Source organism: Periophthalmus magnuspinnatus, chromosome 16 (assembly GCF_009829125.3).
Source record: "Periophthalmus magnuspinnatus isolate fPerMag1 chromosome 16, fPerMag1.2.pri, whole genome shotgun sequence".
Classification (NCBI taxonomy): domain Eukaryota; kingdom Metazoa; phylum Chordata; class Actinopteri; order Gobiiformes; family Gobiidae; genus Periophthalmus; species Periophthalmus magnuspinnatus.
The window spans coordinates 5719725-5739812 of NC_047141.1; the positions used below are offsets into that span (position 1 = coordinate 5719725).

General features: G+C 44.5%; 2 protein-coding genes across 2 annotated transcripts; both read left to right on the forward strand.

The window, feature by feature from the left end:
• Window positions 1-52: 52 nt before the first annotated feature.
• pbx2 (pre-B-cell leukemia homeobox 2) lies at window positions 53-8576 on the forward strand. The gene is made up of 8 exons (XM_033980752.2): window positions 53-416; window positions 947-1020; window positions 1809-2053; window positions 2974-3164; window positions 4110-4245; window positions 4752-4893; window positions 5951-6045; window positions 7601-8576. The coding sequence occupies exons 1-8, from the start codon at window positions 175-177 to the stop codon at window positions 7679-7681; spliced, it is 1206 nt and encodes a 401-aa protein (XP_033836643.1). The 5' UTR covers window positions 53-174; the 3' UTR covers window positions 7682-8576.
• A 4439-nt stretch (window positions 8577-13015) lies between these two features.
• On the forward strand, window positions 13016-13768 carry LOC117383654 (transcription factor HES-2-like). Its single transcript, XM_033980850.1, has 3 exons — window positions 13016-13084; window positions 13158-13244; window positions 13322-13768. The coding sequence occupies exons 1-3, from the start codon at window positions 13016-13018 to the stop codon at window positions 13766-13768; spliced, it is 603 nt and encodes a 200-aa protein (XP_033836741.1).
• The last annotated feature ends 6320 nt before the right edge of the window (window positions 13769-20088 follow it).

The following is a 20088-nucleotide window of genomic DNA, read 5'->3' on the forward strand; positions in this document are numbered from 1 at the left end:
GTAGCCTGCATAGACCTACATAACTCTTGGGTGCATTGGTCTTGATTGCCCCGTGCAGTGCTTGTACCTGTGCGTCGCTAGGGGAGGCTGCTCGCTGCCTGCCCGGCCCTGGCTCTGCCCGCGCTGCTGTGGACTCGCTTGGGCAGCAGTCGTCGCCATTGTGCGTCGCGGAGCATGTTGCAGCAGCAGCCTCTCTCGGCCAATGGGGCCTCCAACGGCCGGGGACTCGCCATGAGCGGCCACCCGGGGATGCACTCGCTCAACTCGGTTCACCAGGCGCCACAGCACCGGTCTGATGGAGGGGACTCGGGCCTGGATGGGACGGAAAATGGACACGAAACTCGCAGAGATATTGGCGACATACTGCAGCAGATCATGACCATCACAGACCAAAGTTTGGACGAGGCACAGGCGAAGTTAGTGCGGACTTGAGTTTGTGGAGGATTTGGGTGTTTCGGCACTGGCTTCGGTCGCTTCATGCTTCACTGTGACGTTTAGCCTTTGTTAGAGCTATGCCAGGCGGCTGTAAAAGCACCAGCAGCACACGGGACTGCGCTGTCCAGTGTCCCCCAATAACATGGTGTTAATTTCAGGGGTTTGCACAGCTCCCTTCAGCCAAAAGCGAGCTCGTTTCTAGGCTATTGTTAGCATCCGAGGCTAGCAGAGGCTAAGCTAATGCTAACACAAACAAACGCCAGAGTATTTATAAAGTAATTAACGCATTTAAATAATCGTAAGCACAGATTTAGTTGCAATACGTACACATAACATTTGTACACTGTGATAAGAAGCCCGTGTCTTTGTTTGGGCTACATGTTAGCACAAGAGAGCTAAAGCTAGCCGGAGTTTGTTGTTGTTTGTGTCGGCTGGCATGCTGCCCTTCCTCTTTGTTTACATGGTTAGCATGTGCTGCTAGCTAACAGCGCTGATTTGTGTTTTCTTTCAGGAAACATGCTCTGAACTGTCATCGGATGAAGCCTGCGCTGTTCAGTGTTCTGTGTGAGATAAAGGAGAAGACAGGTATGCTCTGTCTGCACTTTAGGTGGTGCTTTGTGGCATAAGCAGGATTTGTTTTATAATTTCCATTCAGAAGGATGGAGGTCGTCATTCAAAAAGGAGAGCGACTCACACTTTCTGTTTTTTCCGTGTTTTATTAAAGTTTCTCTATAGGCCTGTCACAATAATGATTATAATGACCTATGTTAAATATGTGACAAGATGGAACAAGAATTTTTGGGGGTCAATATTAAATGTGGGGACCTTTTCTTTGTACTAGTGGAGAACTTTTTGCTATTTTTTTTTTATACAATAATATTTCGGTAATAGAGAGATGAATAAATAACACTCATTAAGTGTTTAGTTTGTTTATTGCAGCTCATGCGCAATAACAATGCTGTACATGTCGAATAGTTTCTGGGGTAAATTCTGTTTTAGGATTATTGTCCATAGCATAAAATAGTTTCAATATTATTGTTTATCATCTTTATTTTTTCAGCAGTATATCGTATTTCATTTTTTGTGATGTCTAAGTCATGTTAGAATGTTGTTACCTCATCAAAAACATGCCCAGCGTTTTGTTTCATTCATATGTGTTTGAGTAACATCATTATTAGTCTTTCTACATCCCCAAAACTCAAAATACTCTGTTCTGCCTTATGATGTCATGAAGTAGTAGTTTTCAAGTTAACAGCTACTTTTACCTTTTGTTCAGACCATTGTTTCTGCACCAGATCTAACATTGCTGAAAGAAATTCTGGTGTTTTAAAATCATTGATGAGGTTTGTACACATTTTTGTTTTCTACCCCAGGGCTGTCAATGAGAAATGCGGCAGAGGAAGAGCCCCAGGACCCTCAGCTGGTACGCCTGGACAACATGCTGCTGGCCGAGGGGGTGTCAGGGCCCGAGAAAGGCGGAGGAGCTGCTGCTGCTGTGTCCGCGGCCACAAGTGCTGGAGGCATGTCACCAGACAGCTCCCTGGAACACTCCGACTACAAGAGCAAGCTGAGCCAGATCCGCACCATCTACCACACTGAGCTGGAGAAGTACGAGCAGGTAGAGCCGAACAGGAAAGCCTTCTCATGAGCATGGGATTTTTTTTCTTTCTTTTGACACCTAGGTTCTGGTCAGAGGTGAGTAGCCACAAACTGTATGCAAGTAAGAGTGATGTTCGAGTGTAATATTACTCAAGTAGAACTTCAGTAAAGTTTTTGGCTACGTTACCCACCTTTGCCTATGTCCAATCAAGAAGTAAAATTCTGAACTTATGAACACAAAAAAACAAAACTAGGCAATAATGTTAGTAAAATCTTTTAATATAATGATGTTAACTATGCTTTAGGGAAATGAGCTGTTTAACCTGCCATCCTGCTGTAGAGCTTCTGTACCCACATGACTAAATTTGGCAGGGCGCCATATTGGCAGTTTTGAATTGGCAGTAATGAATGGCACCGAGTCCACTTTTGGAGATTTTTCTTTTTTGGTCATTAAATGAAATCATAGACAATGATTTATCTTAAAACTAATTACATTAAACATGAGTGAACTCTTATAGATGGCTGCACATCACGCTAGCAAACAGCAGATTTTTAAAATTTGTACCAAAATGAATCTAACACGTATCACTGATTAAGAAAATAAAAACAGTGGGTGTGTACCGGTGGCAGTGAAAATGGGGGTTGATCGGCAATAATGTCTTGAAAATAAGCACTTAATGATTGCTCAAATGTGCACAAGTCACTCCAGATGCAACTTTGAGAGGGCAAATGAGAAGAGGAAACATCTATAACTTTGTTAAAAGCTCTGGAAAGTTGATTTTGCAGAATATGTCCGAATTAAGTGGTTAGTTTCTTTGAGAATTCTCAGCCACGACTCTTGCCAGTATGGAGTATGGAGGTGCATGCTGGGATTGTGTGACGACAGCTGCAGGAGCTCTATAGACTGAATGTACATACTGTATTGTGTTTTTGTGGCAGGCATGCACAGAGTTTACCACCCACGTGATGAACCTGCTGAGGGAGCAGTCACGCACGCGGCCTGTCACTCCACGCGAGATTGAGCGCATGGTGGCTATCATCCACCGCAAGTTCAGCTCCATCCAAACCCAACTAAAGCAGAGCACATGTGAGGCCGTCATGATCCTGCGCTCCCGTTTCCTTGATGCCAGGTACTCTCCCCTTTCTCCTCTGAACTGAAGTCGATCAGGATCTGCATTCTCTTTCAGATTTGAAAATGAAACAAAGATTTAGTTCAATGTCAATTTGTAGTAATATTGAGTTAACAGAAATGGGACCATAGACATTTTATTATAAATGGTTTTTTTTTCAAAAGATAAAGAAGGTGCTTCGCACATCATATTTCTGAAGCCATGTGTGTTGGAGAGGGCACAGAGCCTTTCTATCAAAAATAGAAAGGCTCCCCACACTCTTTGTCTTACTCGCAAAAAGTGATCTGTATTTACATTGGAGCAGCAACAGTTTGGCAACTAAACCTTAATCAGGCAAATGGTTTGCTTCCATTGAGTGTCATTTCAGCCACACCTATTTAAGACGGCTTCACAGCCTCAGACAAACCATTTTGCAAGTAAGACAGTTTTCTACTTTTAAAAGACCATTGAGAGAGAGCCTTGATTTCAATGATGTCGCAATAACAGAACACAAACAATACTGCCTTTTTGTCCAAAGCACTTCACCCACATTTCCTCCAGTGTTGAAATGGACTGGTATATGTGTGAGAGTCTTTGTGACAATGAATCCATGGCAGAAGATAGAAATGAGCCCATGGTACAATTTACAGCATGTAAAATAAACTAATAATATATACAGTGCAATCAAACAAGACATGACAGAACCCCTCCTCCCCCAACTACTCCTTTTGTTTCAAAATGCAGTGCAGTTTCTGTCATGTTTTATTTATTTCGAACTTGTGATGCCCTGCTCAGGCTGACACATATGGAAATCTACTCCTTTGGCCAAAATTTTTCATCCCTTAAATTACTTCTGTGACATTGTTTGGGAAATCAGGACTTTTATTATTTAAGTATTTTTCTTTCACTTATTTGGCACATATGCAAAACATTCATTATGGATTTTTTATTTTTTTATTTTATCAGGCGCAAGAGACGTAACTTTAGTAAACAGGCCACAGAGGTTCTGAATGAGTATTTCTACTCCCACCTGTCCAACCCCTACCCCAGCGAAGAAGCCAAAGAGGAGCTGGCCAAGCAATGTGGCATCACTGTGTCTCAGGTAACTGACTGTCAGGGCAGTGCCATCATGTGCCCATCCACCCACCGCTGTTGTGTCCTCACAAGACACTTCACCCCTCCCCTTGCCTTTTATGAATGTGGTGTGTGAGTGAGTGGTGGTGGTGGAGGTGGGAGGGACCGATGGCACAGATTGGCAGCCTCACTTTTGTCAGTTTGTCCCAGGGCAGCTGTGGCTACAATAGTAACTTGCCACCATCAGGTGTGGAGTGAATGAATAATCCGGTAGACAGCCAAGAGCTCCGTTGTGCTTTCTTTTGCTCCAGACAGTGCCCTAACCTGTAGTCTACATGTTGACTACTTACAGACAGTAGAAATGTCTTGGAGCTTTTAAAATCATCTTCTTACATCTTTAACTGTAACTGACAACCTTTACTGTGCCATTGATCCATGGCAGCGTAAGTCCTCTGTAGTCTTATGATGTGTGGATGTGAGATTGTGTGAACGTTTGAGATGCTCTGAACACTTTGTGCTTTCATTTCTCACCAGGTGTCCAACTGGTTTGGAAACAAGAGAATTCGCTACAAGAAAAACATTGGCAAGTTCCAAGAAGAGGCCAACCTGTACGCCATGAAGACTGCGCTGGGAGCAAGACAGGGCGAGGACTCTCCGCACACACCCAACTCCACTGGTACGTCCTCCTCTGTGTCCCTCTGTGTCCCTCTGTGCCCCTCTCTGCCCCTCTGTGCCCCTCTGTGTCCCTCTGTGTCCCTCTGTGTCCCTCTCTGCCCCTCTGTGTCCCTCTGTGTCCCTGTGTCCCTCTGTGTCCCTCTCTGCCCCTCTGTGTCCCTCTGTGTCCCTCTGTGTCCCTCTCTGTCCCTCTGTGTCCCTCTCTGTCCCTCTCTGTCTCTCTCTGTTTCCATCTGTCTCCATCTGTCTCCATCTGTCTTCATCAGTTCCTCAGGCGTCTCTAGCCAATTTTCTATTGGGGTCTATTTGGTGTGGCTCCCTTCAGCCGAGTTATGTTTCCATGCTCCAGGGGGAGGGCTCTGCTCCAGGAGACACTGACATCACCCAAACATAACTATTATTAACTTAATAAATGCATCAAAATCGTATCTGAATTATACCTGTAATCATAAGGCAGATCTCAGTGAATCACAAGAAGACGTTTAGAAATTCCAAGTTTATGCTAGCTTTAATCAGCACCACAAACTCAAAACTATTTCCAGTTTATCGTCAACTTTGTCTGAGACATTGCAAATGTAATGTTGACACATGTGGCATGCATTGATAAACAGGAAACGGCTGGCTGGGTTTGTTTTATGAAGCATATCGGCTCAACATATACGTCACATCACTGGATTATCACAAGATTGTGGTTTATCACAAGATCAAGTCAGCGTTTGATGAGAAATTAAGACAGCAAATGGCAGATATAAACTGAAAACAATAATGATGATCGTTTATCTGAGAAATGTTACACACACCGCTACTGTCATACTGCTGCTCCTCCGATGACTCCCACCGCGACCTGGTTCCAGGTCCTAACTACACCAGACCCCCTTGGGCGGTAGTACCACCAGTGGTCTGCTTGAGACTCATAAAACGGGATGATATGGATCACTTTGGAAACAACCTGAATTAATCCGCACCATTCTGCCCCTTTGTAAATGAGGCTTAATCTCTGTGTCCCTACATGTCCCTACATGTGGCTTGTGTTTGTTTATATCCTTGTTATGTTGCAGGCTCGGGCTCGTTCTCCCTCTCTGGCTCAGCGGACATGTTTCTGGGGGTTCCTCCTGTGAATGGAGATCAGCCTGCCTATCCAATGGGAGCACAGGTAACACAATCTTAGCCAATGAGAGCACAGGTGACACCATCTTAGCCAATGAGAGCACAGGTAACACCATCTTAGCCAATGAGAGCACAGGTGACACCATCTTAGCCAATGAGAGCACAGGTGACACCATCTTAGCCAATGAGAGCACAGGTAACACCATCTTAGCCAATGAGAGCACAGGTAACACCATCTTAGCCAATGAGAGCACAGGTGACATCAGTTTAGGGAATGGGAGCATAGGTGACAAAAGCCAACGGGGTTTTTACACATTGTAGATTTGATATTAACAGTGACGAGTTTTGGGTTCATGGAACATTTATGCTTCAATTACTTTTGTGGTGGAGAAGAAACAATAATGAAACTATACATTGATATGAGCTAAATAATGATCTCATAATACACAGGGATTGTGTGCACTTCTCCTTTAGGATACATAGTTATTAGATGAATTTCTCATGGCATCAGGTCAGGGCTCCAGACAAACGATTTGAGTTGGGTGCAGCAGTGCGCCTAAGCTAACCATTTAAGCCAATTTAATATCCTTAAATTGCCTCAACAATAAGGGCTGAATAAATTACTTAATTGATGTTTTTACTCAGATGAACAATGTCGTCTCTTTACTACACTGACTATAGTTTGAAAGAAAAGAATTACAACTATTTCAGTGAATGTAGTTTTATCTATTCAGAGAATTGACCTTTTAAGTTAAAATTGAATTAGTATCTTATTTGAGTTTAATTAATAATAAGTTATGAAAAAAATATTGTCTTCAAAAGGAGTGAGACCTCTTACTTTCAGTTTCAATAGTTGATCTTTGACATCTCTTGCATCTAGTTTTATTTTCTTTTTCACCTAGGGTATCTGCAGTCTCAAATTATTTAAGTAATTAGCCATAGTGTGAAGGATCTGCAGGTTTGATACTGCTCTTTAAAGGTAAACACTGTCTCATTCATTAATAGATTAAAAAGGCCAAACTTGTGCGTTCTGTGAAGAGTTAAACTCTGTTCACCAGAGTGTGGCCTCATCAGCCTCAGCAGCTCCAGCGGACTTAGCATGTGAATGAATGCTTTTGTCCTTTAGTTGTCAATTAAAATAATAAATAAAGTGTGTTCTATATTGTATAACCCGTGTTTATAATGAGGAGGGAGGACACATCAGAGGGGATGTGATGAGGATTCGTCAGGCGCACCAGTGCGCTCAAAGAAAACCAGAACCAGGGAACATTTTTTTGGCACATGTGCGTCAGAATAGGTGGCACTCTGGAGCCCTGGTCAGGTGTGAAGGGAGTCATTCAGTGTGTCATTCAGAACTGTAGTTACACGCGTAACTAATTTTATTTCACAAAGCAGTAGTCCTGCACATGCTCATATCAGGCTCACCGGGCTCTGCAGCCCTGCGCGGCACAGCCCTGAACCTGAACACATCTCATGAACAAAAGCCTCACCCTCAGACGTAGTGCGGCACAGCAGACGTGTGTTGTGGAATCAGCCATTAGACTTGCCTGATGCCTCATGAGTGTAGACCCAGTGCACTAAACCTGTACTGTGTGTTTCAGGCCAATGGGAGCTGGCAGGGCAGGAGCACACCCCCTTCTGGATCCCCTCCCCACAGTGACCTGTCAGAGCAGTCAGACTGAACAAAAACTGGGGCAGGACTAAGGCAGGACTGGACTCATTGACCACTGGGCTGCCCTCTCTTTTTATCGATTATGTTTAACCACTCAGCATTACCTACGTTTGTTTTCTGAGTGCATGAATGTTAGCGTGTGGTGAGCATGCAGCGGTGGGGTTCTGGGGGTTCTGGGGCTTACGGTGAACAACCTTTTAAAGGAGACATTGTGCTGAAAAGACTTTTAATGATGTTATGTTGGTTTCTTATTGTGTGTTTTCACAGGTTTTAGTAGTTTAGTGAGCTTGTCTCAGTCTGAAAATGTTGTGTTTTAATATTTGCTGCAGCTACTTAACCAACTGAAACCAGGAAGTGCCCCTGTGTCTCTGTACACTTTTTCTGAAACATGTCCATTTGTTAGCGTCACTAAATTGACTGTTCACTGTTTGCAGTAGAGGGCGCCAGAAACCAAGCACTGTCTGTACTGGAAACCTTTATTATCAGTTACACCACGCAGTTTCAGGAGTGTCGATAAAGCCTGAATGAAGCCAAAATGTGTCCTTTACCGTGTTACTGAGCAGTGTGTGGGGGTGGGAGGGGTGAGGACGGTATGGGAGGGGTGGTGGGGGAGGGGGCCCAGGAGGGGCAAGCTTATGTTTATTTCAACACTCACGGTTTTGGTTTGGTTTGATTTGACCAGCCCAGAGAGGATGCACCAGGAGAGAGAGAAGAGAAAAATCCAAAGATTTGTGTGTGTGTGTGTGTGTATGTATGTGTATGTGTGGGTGTGTGTGTCAGTGCGTGTTTGTGTGAGAGTATGTGTGTGAGTGTGTGTGAGTGAGAGATACCGTGACGTCTTCTCTGTACAGTCCACACCTGTATTCTCTCTACCTCTTTTACAATAAACTAATGTGTATTCACAGCCAGTGTGTCAATCGTTCTTTTAAGAAATAATAATAATTTCATACACATGACCTACCTGAATTATGTAAATATGTTCAAATCACATATTACTGATAACAATTGTAATGTTTATTTTGAGACTACAAACACACGGCAGTAGAAGCATCACATGAGCCTCATATTTGAGTTGCCAAATCCAGTTGGTTTAAACCTAATGATTCTTTGGTCACTTCCTAAACTCCAGCAACTGTAGCCAATCATGAATCAGTGCTAGTGCAGCCTCTGCAGTGAATTCTGAAGATTCTGAGCTTTCACATGAGGCCTGTCCATTTACTGAGACTGAGGATGCATGTGGACAGAATGCTGGTTCTGATCTGAAAATCAAATCTCACACATGCTGAGAAGGTATGAAAATGTAATAGATATAAATAGACTAAATAGCAAAGGTGTAACTTGTGAACTGTTGAATATTACTTTAAAATAATATTTATCAAATAGGAAAAAAGTATTTGGGGGAACTATTAGGTTGTCTGTGTCTGGTTCGATCACCTCAGGAGACCTCACTTCTGTAGGCCTCCCAGGCCTGCCTTCATCATCAACACTGCTCCGTCCTTCTTTAAACAATTTAGCCACTTGTAGACATTTTTTTGGCTGAAACATGTGGCACCAGACACAGTTGACATTCTCCTATGAATTTCAACGGGTGTGCACCCTTCAGCAACCAAAAACTTGATAACTGACCGCTGTTCAATCCTGGAGCTTTTTGGTCGGCCATCTTTGTTAATCTTTTTAATCTGCAAAAGAAATTAAATCCATGTGAAAAACAAGTTAAAAAAAAAAAAAAAAAGTAAGCTTCTAACTGTATTAAAAGTCCTTATACCGAAAAATTCACCTTATTTATTGAATGACCCTCGTATCACTGTCATGTACATTTAAAGAGTATAATTTATTTGTTTGTGTTATTATTGGGAATTTCTATTCAATCTGATTGTGGTATTAATGTGAAATTTGTGATAATAAAGTGCTTATGTTCTCACAATGTTTTGGCTTGTGTATTTTCTATGAACTTATAGTGAAATCAAATACTCATATGCCTAATAACAACATATGTTTTAAGATTGTGTTTTATACTAAATCTTTTGCTTTTATACTAAATCTTTTGCTAAATCTTTTACTGCAGTAACACCACCACTGTACCATATCACTATACCCCTCAGTAGATACCATTGTAACTAACACTATAATTAACCATTCACTTCACCAATACTAGTACCAGTAATTATTAGTGCAAGTATCACTTCTTGTACCACTATAAATACCGTTGTAAGTACCACAAAGTACCACAAAGTACCACTGTTACTTATACAGTATGTATCAGTAAGGATCAGTATAACTACCAGCCAAGGTACCACCTCAAGTACCACAGCAACTACCTGAGTAAATACCTAGTAACTCCTGTATTTTAAAGTGCTACCTGTAATCCTGTCTGATGTATTACACTGTGAATTTTGTTAAAAATATTCATATGGATCGTATCACATTAAAACATCATTTCTGTTACCATTTCATTACATCATCTTGTCTCATCCTCTCCTCTTCATCACTCACGTTCTTCTTGCTCAAGTGCCCCTAAGTACCCCTTTCCCCAAGACCCTTAAGCCTGTACTTTTAGCCCGCCTTAACTATTCCAGTATTATTCCTCCTGCAGTTTCCAATAGCAACCAGCTGAACAAAAAAGCATATTTTCATTTAACAGATTATAATGGCAGATATCTTTTCTTCCCATGCACTGCACCAACCTGATCACTGTGGGAGATACTGCACGCTGACTCTCCGGCTCCACCAAGTTCTTTAGAGCCGAAGATAAAGGAGAAAGAGAGAGAGAAAGAGGAGAGGAATGATGGAGGGAGGAGGAGGGAGAAGAGTGTTGCACATGTCTGTTGCCATGGGGATTGCGGTGACTGTGCAGTATGGCAGGTTTTGTTTTCATGATTCAGTACTGTTATTCGATTCTAAGTTACAAAATAGACACTTTTTACACTCGCTCCTCCCATTGGCCAGCTCCTGTCATGCTCTGAGTGAGTGACAGGTGGAATTTACCAATCACAGTGACCCGTGAGCTTTCAGATGCACCAGATGACCTCCCCTGCCTCCTGTTGCACATTAAGGGACTCTTGTGAGCATTAAGCCATGATATAATGTCGTTACCTCCTCAAAAACAGACCTAGAGTTGTGTTTTGTTTCATTCACACATGTTTCACTAATTCTGCATTATCAGTCTGTCTTCATCTCCAAAGCTCAAAATGCTCCGTTCCACCTTTTGATGTCATGAAGTGGTAGTTTTCAAGTTAAGAGCTCCTTTTACTTTTTGTTTAGTAGAGATTTGGCAAATGCAGATGTGAAATAATCCAAATGACTCTAGTGAAGGTGTGTGGACAGTGGAGCACTTCCTGTATCACCACATGACATCACAAGGAGGAACAGTGTGTTTTCAGTTTGAGAGAAGAACTCAGCCTAACTATGGAGGGTTTGTGTGTTAAACATGTGTGAATGAAACAAAACACAGGTCTGTTTGTGGTGAGAAAACAACATTATAACATCCGAAAACAGTGTTATATGGGTCGTTTAAATCTCTTTTCACTAAAGCACAAATCACTGCACATATGGAATTGCAGTACTTTATATCGTTTTTTTCCCCCATAGTGTGTGAACAGTTTGGGGCTTTACTTTAAAGTAGAGGCCTTTAACCATGTGTGGCCTACAGTTGTAATAGGCCTCGTCCTGTCCGCGTGTCCTAATGACGTCACCTTATTTGATTTCATGCCGGAGGCCGCGCTCCCTCCGCAGGTGTGCTGGTGACTGTATGTGTGTGTGAAAGCACTCTCTCTGTGGTGCCATGCGCAGCGGGAGGGGCCACACTTCACACTCCTCTGTCTTCTCCTTCCTCTCACGTGTAAATGAGCTGACCGCGCGTGGACGCCAACTGCTTTCGGCGCGTGGCTGACAATAAACAAGAGCGCGTGCCATTTTAGTGCAATTCACATAGGACTGGTCGTCAAAATGCTTCTTTGCAAATATTTGCACATATATTGCAAATATTTTACGTGATGTGTTGATAGCCATGACAGTAAATCATAAAAGACGTCGGCCTGATCTAGCTTTGAAGACTATGACCGAACCATCACTATTTGATGCTGAAACGGGGAAATATTATTATTATGGTTTAATATTGTGACCGGGGGTATAAGGGGAGGAAACCTCTTTTGTGCGTAATTACGCGCACTTATTTTTGTGCGTTAGACACAGGCCGCATTGATGTGCCGGTTGGACTAAAGGCATTAGGTGTTCGGTAGAATCGTGGGCGATAAGAATGTAGCGTGAGACATCGCGGTGATATTCTGATGACTCTACGGAGGAAAACAGCAGGATCATTTTAACAGCAGTGGTCTTGTTGCTTGACTTACAACTCACTCATTCATATATGTGATGGAAAATTATCAGAATTAGGGCACTTTTTTCACTAAACCGTATAGAGGGTGTGGGCCGCAGCTCCTTTTGGCGCGTGGCGGAACACAACAGTGCATTTCACACGTCTTGTAAAGTCTTCCTCCCCGCGGGGACACCGGCTGCTCTTTAGCATTTGTCCAAACCAGAACCACTTCTCGAGTGCGCCGGGCCTGACGGTTCCCACGCGCACCTCGCAATGAGGCGCCAAAGTCCGCACCTGTCATAGCTCCAACTCTGACACGTGCGTAAAGACCAAACGGATGTGGGACATTTTCCCACGCGGCGCATCCCTCCTGTGCGCTACAGCTCTGTGATACTGCCACTGATTTATGCCTACTTTTGTTTTGCGTGAACACAGAGCACAGTGAGGTGCAGTTGTATCTGTACAGTGTCAGACTTGGGCGTCGTTTATTAAAATGACCAAGATAAGTAGGAATTACGCAACTGTATTAAAGGCACGCACAGCAGGGCACCTCCTGTCTCCTTCCTCTTAAACGTAAATGAGTTGCCCGCACGCGCACGCCAACTGCTTTTACAAAGGCGCGTGCCACTTCAGTGCGTGAAACTCTGTATCAGAAATACTCGCCAGTTGTACACATTTAGCCTAACCACTACTGAACCATCTTAGGATTCGGAGGCATTTGACTTTTGTAAAGGGAGATGTTCCTTAGGGCTCTCTGTTGACATAGGCGGTTCGCATGTTTGAATTTAAACTGCAGGAAATACAGTTTATCATCTGGCACAGAAGAGCTGATACTTGGACAAATTTGATCTTACTAAAATGGACGGTGTATTTTCTTTGTGAATACAAACAAAAAGTACGACACTCGCCTTGTCTGAGTCCTCGAGGAAAGAGGGCCCACCTCGTGCGGAGGCAAAGGGCGTGGCCTCATCCTCACCCTTTAAAGTGTGAGCGCGCGGCCTGAGCTCAGACAAACACCTTTGAGGCATCATGAGACTTGCGGATTCCCAGAGGACAATGAGACTACAGGAGCCGGAGCGAGCCAAAGCGCAGCGCAAGGTGAGTGTGTTCTGATGTGAGCTGCGCCCGCGCTCACTGCGGGCAGGTCCTGATCTCTGTTCTGTTTCTGTAGATTCTCAAACCGCTGATGGAGAAACGGCGCAGGGACAGAATCAACGTGAGCCTGAGCCGCCTCCAGAGCCTCGTGCTTCCAGCGCAGGTACTGTCTGTTCTCCTTTAACACACGCTTCACTACAGCCCCACGGCCTCTGACTAACGAGGCGTTGCTACTTCCAGGACGGCACAGCGCGCAGAGTGGAGAAGGCGGAGATTCTGGAGCACACAGTCCAGTTCCTGACGGACCAGAGCATTGGGCCCCCGCAGGGCTCCCAGGGGCCCCCGGAGCAGCTTTATCTCTCATTTCAGGACGGCTTTTCGACCTGTCTGCACAGAGCCGCTCGTTTTCTGGAGTCTGGAGAGAAGACCCAGTGGCTGACCCCGACTTTGGACGCTGCGCTGTCGCGGCGGGGGATGGATCCATGCTCTGTTTCCATCCGTCTGAAGAAGACTCCACATAGTGCGCTCCGGGAGCTGACGCAGAGGCGCACAATCAGCGTGAGCGCAATAACGAACAGTTATCAGTCCCAGAAAAGCGCACCACGACCCCCGGCCCAAAGTGCGGAGTGTGGACAGAGCACGAAGCCGAGCCTCGGGCCGCAGAGCCTGTGGAGGCCGTGGCCCTGAGCAGAAGCGGCCTGCAGGCCCTCACTGGACAATGGTCCTATGTAAATGTGTAGATAATTGACAACTAGTTCTTACCGTACAGCCGCACACATGTATAATGTTAGAGCACGTATTTTTGTACTTAATTTATTCAAATAAAAGGCCAAAAGTGCACGTGTTTCATGTGTTTAATTCACACTGTTTTATTGATACAAAACTATTCCAACATTGAAAACAGCACAATTTTCTATGTCTAATATTTTTACTAATATAACGTCATTTTCTATGCTAAATAAGTCCAATATAAGGGTTGTGGCGCGTGCCAATAGTTACGCATGTGTGGCACAGCGCCACCTGAGAGGTGCCAGTGCGCACGGACAAGGCGCACAGACCCCTGACCTACAGCGGCCCACCAGACGTGCGTCTGTGCGCCACGCTGCTTCGGCGGATGCGTGTCTCTCCCTCTTATGGAAATGAGCTCCAAAGGCGCGTGGGCAGTAGCTCCCTTTGGCACGCGCTGTTTCCTTCTTGCCTTTAGTCTTTTCTTTAACATCGGGTCTCGGCGGAACACAACAGGGCCTTTCACAAACAGAGGCGTGGCTTCATCCGCGTGAGAGATTGGATTGTAGCGTCTCCTTCCTCATGGGGACACGGGCCATTCTTCTGTTCAAACCAGAAGAAGCTCACGTGTGTGTCGGTGGTATCGAAAGTTCCCACGCGCACCTCGCACTGAGGCGCTAAAGTCCGCACCTGTCTCTTGGCCCAACTCTGACATGTGCGTAAAGACCAAATGGACGTACTGAGGCGCTAAAGTCCGCACCTGTCTCTTGGCCCAACTCTGACATGTGCGTAAAGACCAAATGGACGTACTGAGGCGCTAAAGTCCGCACCTGTCTCTTGGCCCAACTCTGACATGTGCGTAAAGACCAAATGGACGTCGGACATTTTCCCACGAGGCCCTTGTGTGCGCTCCAGCTCTGATTAAAGTCTGGAATTGATTTACGTTCCCAGTAGACAACATTGACCATAGTTGTGAAACTGATTTGTCCATGAGCTGCTATGTTCGGTCAAACGGAGTTCACGCGCATTATCAGAGTCATGCACAACCGCATAGTGTGTTTGGACAGTGTTTCCAGGACGCACATCAGTGTGCTCGAGAGAAGGTGTCCTGTCTGTGGGCTTTTAGGCACGTACATATGACTGACGAGCATACAACTGGCGCGTCAAATGGATCTGTGTGCAGGATGAGCTTTTGTTCGTTCCCTCAGTAAATTACTAGTTCATCGCCATGTCTTTGGTTCTCTGTATTTGGAAAAAATAGCTGTAATATGCGCATCAACGCGTGTCCCATCCGCAGAGGCCTCTGCATTCTGTTTTGGCAACAACACGTGACTCTTGCTCACCACTCAGTACTGTAACAAAAAGTCTATTTCCCACAAATCATCGGGAGAAACACTTTATCTACTTAATTTAAAAGCACTAAAGCTTTCCTATAACTGACTTGGCTTTGAAACGTTCATACCACCAACCATCACATTGCACAGAGACGTCAGTTCTTCGTGTTCATATGTTCCACATGAAGCTGCTGTTTCCTACAGAAACAAGGTATTCAATGTGTTCTTTGTAAAACCGATTTGCATTTCTTCATTTACGTCTCTGTTCGTGGATGTGTGATGGGCTTACAGCCTTATGTCTCTTCTATCCTTGTATAAATTAATAACATGAAACTTAACTGTTCGTCCCTGATCCAAACCTGGGATGTGCTGATCATTATCTTCTGCACAACACGAGCTCTCCAAACCAAAGGACGTGTAACGCATGAGTAATGTTTGTGGCACAGTCACAGCATGAGACTCTACATTCCTCTCACCTCTCTGCTTCTTCTTGGGTGTAAATGAGCTGACAGCACGTGGACACCATTGCGCGCAGCTCACAATAAAGAAAAAGCGCGTGCCATTTCAGTGCTATTCATACATCGGCCAGTCACCAATTTGCTCTGTAAAACTCCATGAAGCAGTTCACGGAATTATATCCTCTGTATATATGAAAGCCTTTGTATGAAAGAAAAAATGTTTCTGTAGCACAGTGCCAAACTAAGGCTATACCAACAAATACAGAAGCATCCTGCATAGTGATAGGACCGGGCCTAGCTTTCAGGGGGCCCTAAGTTGAATTTGTTTCAGGGGCCCAGGCCCAGGATGCCTCCTGACCCAGATATTGAAGATTTACATTTGACAACATTATCAATCAATCAATCAATCAATCAATCAATCAATCAATCAATCAATCAATCAATCAAACTTTATTTCTATAGCACCTTCTAACAACCCAGGCTGCCCAAAGTGCTGTACAACGTTAAAAAAACACGATTAAAAACAATAAACTTCATACAAATCAACAAAGCATATTACATCATTAAAATAAAGAGACTCTGCTCTCATCACCTTGACTAATTGTATTTGTATTTATATGATCAACATCGGACTGAAAACATCCAAAATGTCACAACTACTATAGTCACAAGAACAGAACACAAACATACTGTACACTGCCTGGCCAAAAAAACCCCCCAAAAAAACAAAAAACAGTTGCCACTGAACAAAAGGTCACAGACTCTAATATTTGGTTGGATCACCTTTAGCTTTGATTACATCACACATTCTCTGGGGCATTGTTTTGATAAGCTTCTGCAATGTCACAAGATTTATTTCCATCCAGTGTTGCATGTTTTCACCAAGATGTTGCATTGATGATGGTCAAGTCTGACGCTGCACAAAGCTTCTCCAGCTCATCCCAAAGATTCTCAATGGGGTTAAGGTCTGGACTCTGTGGTGGACAATCCATGTGTGAAAATGACGTCTCATGCTCCTGATCCACTCTTTCACTATTTGAGCCCGATGAATCCTGGCATTGTCATCTTGGAATATGCCCGTGCCATCGGGGAAGAAAAAATCCATTGATGGAATAACCTGCTCATTCAGTATATTCCGGTGTCAGCTGACCTCATTCTTGGAGCACAGACTGTTGCTGAACCTAGACCTGATCAGCTGCAGCAACACTTTTATGGCAGTGTAGAAGGGGGTTCAAGGATTCTAGACAAGTTTCTGGTGGATTTTAATGTGTTCCACTTTACAATAGTGGGCTTAGATGTACATTATGTCGGGTCCTTGCACCGGTGTAAATACATAGTTGGCCTCACCTCTCCCTGGCTCAAAACAAATGCAGGCAGCAGCAGATATTCTGCTACTGTAGATATAAAACAAATGTGTGTTTACAGCAGCCTAAATATCTCTGTCAAACGATTGCAACCCCTGTTTCCAATAAACCCTGATATATTATTTTCAATAAATAATAAATGTATGGGCTCTTGGGGGTCCTCTGGTGGCCTCGGGGCCCTAAGCAGCTGCTTATTCCGCTTATAGGCTGGGCCCTGTGACGCATAATGGCAAAAACTTAAGTCTGTTTTGGGTCATGAAACTGGCCACAGTAAACCACCAGCTGAAGACTTTTATTGTGGAAGTAAATTCAGAGTATTTCAAATGGCATTTTTACGCGTTTACTTTCATTCAGTTTGAACCCTGTGGACTGATACCTGCGGCTCAAATGTTCCCCTAAAATTGAAGCACGCGCTACACATGTGTGATAAATGTTGTGTTAAAGCCATGCACTGCAGGGGTCGACACACTTCACACTTCTCTGTCTCCTTCCTCCTCTTAAATGTAAATGCGCAGGCCGCTTTTGGCGCGTGACTCACACTATGGGGCGCGTGCCATTTCAGTGCCATTCAGTAAAGTTACGCTACGTCACGAAGTTTATTCAGTGCGTTTGCTGTCCACAGTTGGACCCTCCAGTTAAGGCGCTGGTCATGGACCTGTCCAAATGTTCCCCTCCTGTGAGTGTGTGTGCGCGCGTGTTTGTGGAGAAAGTGCGGGATCTAAGCAGGTGTTCCTTTCTGACGGCAGCTTTCAGAACAGATACAATAATCACACGTCATAGTGTAGTTTAGATTCCTTGAGGACAGAGGGCCCGCCACGTGCAGGGCCAAAGGGCGTGGCCTCATCCTCACCCTTTAAAGTGTGAGCGCGCGGCCTGAGCTCAGACAAACACCTTTGAGGCATCATGAGACTTGCGGATTCCCAGAGGACAATGAGACTACAGGAGCCGGAGCGAGCCAAAGCGCAGCGCAAGGTGAGTGTGTTCTGATGTGAGCTGCGCCCGCGCTCACTGCGGGCAGGTCCTGATCTCTGTTCTGTTTCTGTAGATTCTCAAACCGCTGATGGAGAAACGGCGCAGGGACAGAATCAACGTGAGCCTGAGCCGCCTCCAGAGCCTCGTGCTTCCAGCGCAGGTACTGTCTGTTCTCCTTTAACACACGCTTCACTACAGCCCCACGGCCTCTGACTAACGAGGCGTTGCTACTTCCAGGACGGCACAGCGCGCAGAGTGGAGAAGGCGGAGATTCTGGAGCACACAGTCCAGTTCCTGACGGACCAGAGCATTGGGCCCCCGCAGGGCTCCCAGGGGCCCCCGGAGCAGCTTTATCTCTCATTTCAGGACGGCTTTTCGACCTGTCTGCACAGAGCCGCTCGTTTTCTGGAGTCTGGAGAGAAGACCCAGTGGCTGACCCCGACTTTGGACGCTGCGCTGTCGCGGCGGGGGATGGATCCATGCTCTGTTTCCATCCGTCTGAAGAAGACTCCACATAGTGCGCTCCGGGAGCTGACGCAGAGGCGCACAATCAGCGTGAGCGCAATAACGAACAGTTATCAGTCCCAGAAAAGCGCACCACGACCCCCGGCCCAAAGTGCGGAGTGTGGACAGAGCACGAAGCCGAGCCTCGGGCCGCAGAGCCTGTGGAGGCCGTGGCCCTGAGCAGAAGCGGCCTGCAGGCCCTCACTGGACAATGGTCCTATGTAAATGTGTAGATAATTGACAACTAGTTCTTACCGTACAGCCGCACACATGTATAATGTTAGAGCACGTATTTTTGTACTTAATTTATTCAAATAAAAGGCCAAAAGTGCACGTGTTTCATGTGTTTAATTCACACTGTTTTATTGATACAAAACTATTCCAACATTGAAAACAGCACAATTTTCTATGTCTAATATTTTTACTAATATAACGTCATTTTCTATGCTAAATAAGTCCAATATAAGGGTTGTGGCGCGTGCCAATAGTTACGCATGTGTGGCACAGCGCATGCCACATGTTTAATAATCAGTGAGCTCGTTTGAACTAAGACCAGAACTGCACCAGAACAGAACCAGGACTGAACAAAGACTAAACAGAAGGACTTGACCTTCACCAGACTTGAATTAGCAGACCACACAGGACAACCACTGGGAAAATGTTTCAGCTTCAAAGGTTAAATAACATTTCAATCCCATATTTGAATGAAAATAATAAAATAGGCCAATACTGAGCCTTATGATATAGACCATTATTTGGACTCTTTCAAATGACTTGGTCCCAGATACATATCATACCCATGTCACGCCAGCACAACACTGGGAGAATACTACAGTAGACATAAGCCTACATGGTAAAAAAAAATTTAAAAAATCCCTTATTATATTGTTTTTTGACTTCTGTGTGCAACATGCGATTAATCGCAAACCAAGCATGCGATTAATCATGATTACAAATTTCAGTTGCTGCCCAGCTCGTTTTAAAGTTTAAAAAGCATAGCCTCAACAATAGTTAAGTAGCACACATGCTTGTGATTACCAAACTTAAAAAATAAATAAATGAATGAATAAACAGCATTAGCAATATGTTTAATGCAGCTAAAAGTTGTTTCCTGGTGCAGTTTGGTGTTTGTTTGAAGTGGGTAGATCTATATGTGGCCACCTCCTGACCTGCGGTCTGTGCGCTCACATCAGTTTGGATAAATCCGGCTCAGTGCCTCGTCTTTGTCCTACACGGAACATACACACAGATTTCACCGTACAGAGGTTTTGTAAATGGGAGTCATTGTGTCTCAGGCCGCCCTGTGCAGGTTAGAGGTGAAGTCTGAAGGGACTGTCCACATGTCTGTTGTTCTTTAGAAGGACGTCTCACTGTCAGAGATGATCTCTACAGGCACAGAACAGCGCTGATATGTGGAGAAGCAACATTTACCTGTAGAATGTACGCAGGCCACAGTGAAAGAACTCTGTTAACCCTATAAAAGAGTACTGTATCTAACCATTCTTATTTGTACACCCACTAGTGCACGTACAGCTTCTACCTGTTAAAGGCCCATATATATATATATATATATATTTTTTTTTATCTGTTAGAACACTGCTTCCTCATCACAAACAGACCTGGAGTTGTGTTTTGTTTCATTCACACAT

Coding starts and splice junctions, on each gene's coding strand:
- pbx2 (XM_033980752.2), top strand. CDS start 175: ATGTTGCAGCAGCAGCCTCTCTCGGCCAATGGGGCCTCCAACGGCCGG. Junction 1,021..1,808: donor TGAGATAAAGGAGAAGACAG/GTATGCTCTGTC, acceptor TTTCTACCCCAG/GGCTGTCAATGAGAAATGCG. Junction 6,046..7,600: donor CCTATCCAATGGGAGCACAG/GTAACACAATCT, acceptor TGTGTGTTTCAG/GCCAATGGGAGCTGGCAGGG.
- LOC117383654 (XM_033980850.1), top strand. CDS start 13,016: ATGAGACTTGCGGATTCCCAGAGGACAATGAGACTACAGGAGCCGGAG. Junction 13,085..13,157: donor GAGCCAAAGCGCAGCGCAAG/GTGAGTGTGTTC, acceptor CTGTTTCTGTAG/ATTCTCAAACCGCTGATGGA. Junction 13,245..13,321: donor GCCTCGTGCTTCCAGCGCAG/GTACTGTCTGTT, acceptor TGCTACTTCCAG/GACGGCACAGCGCGCAGAGT.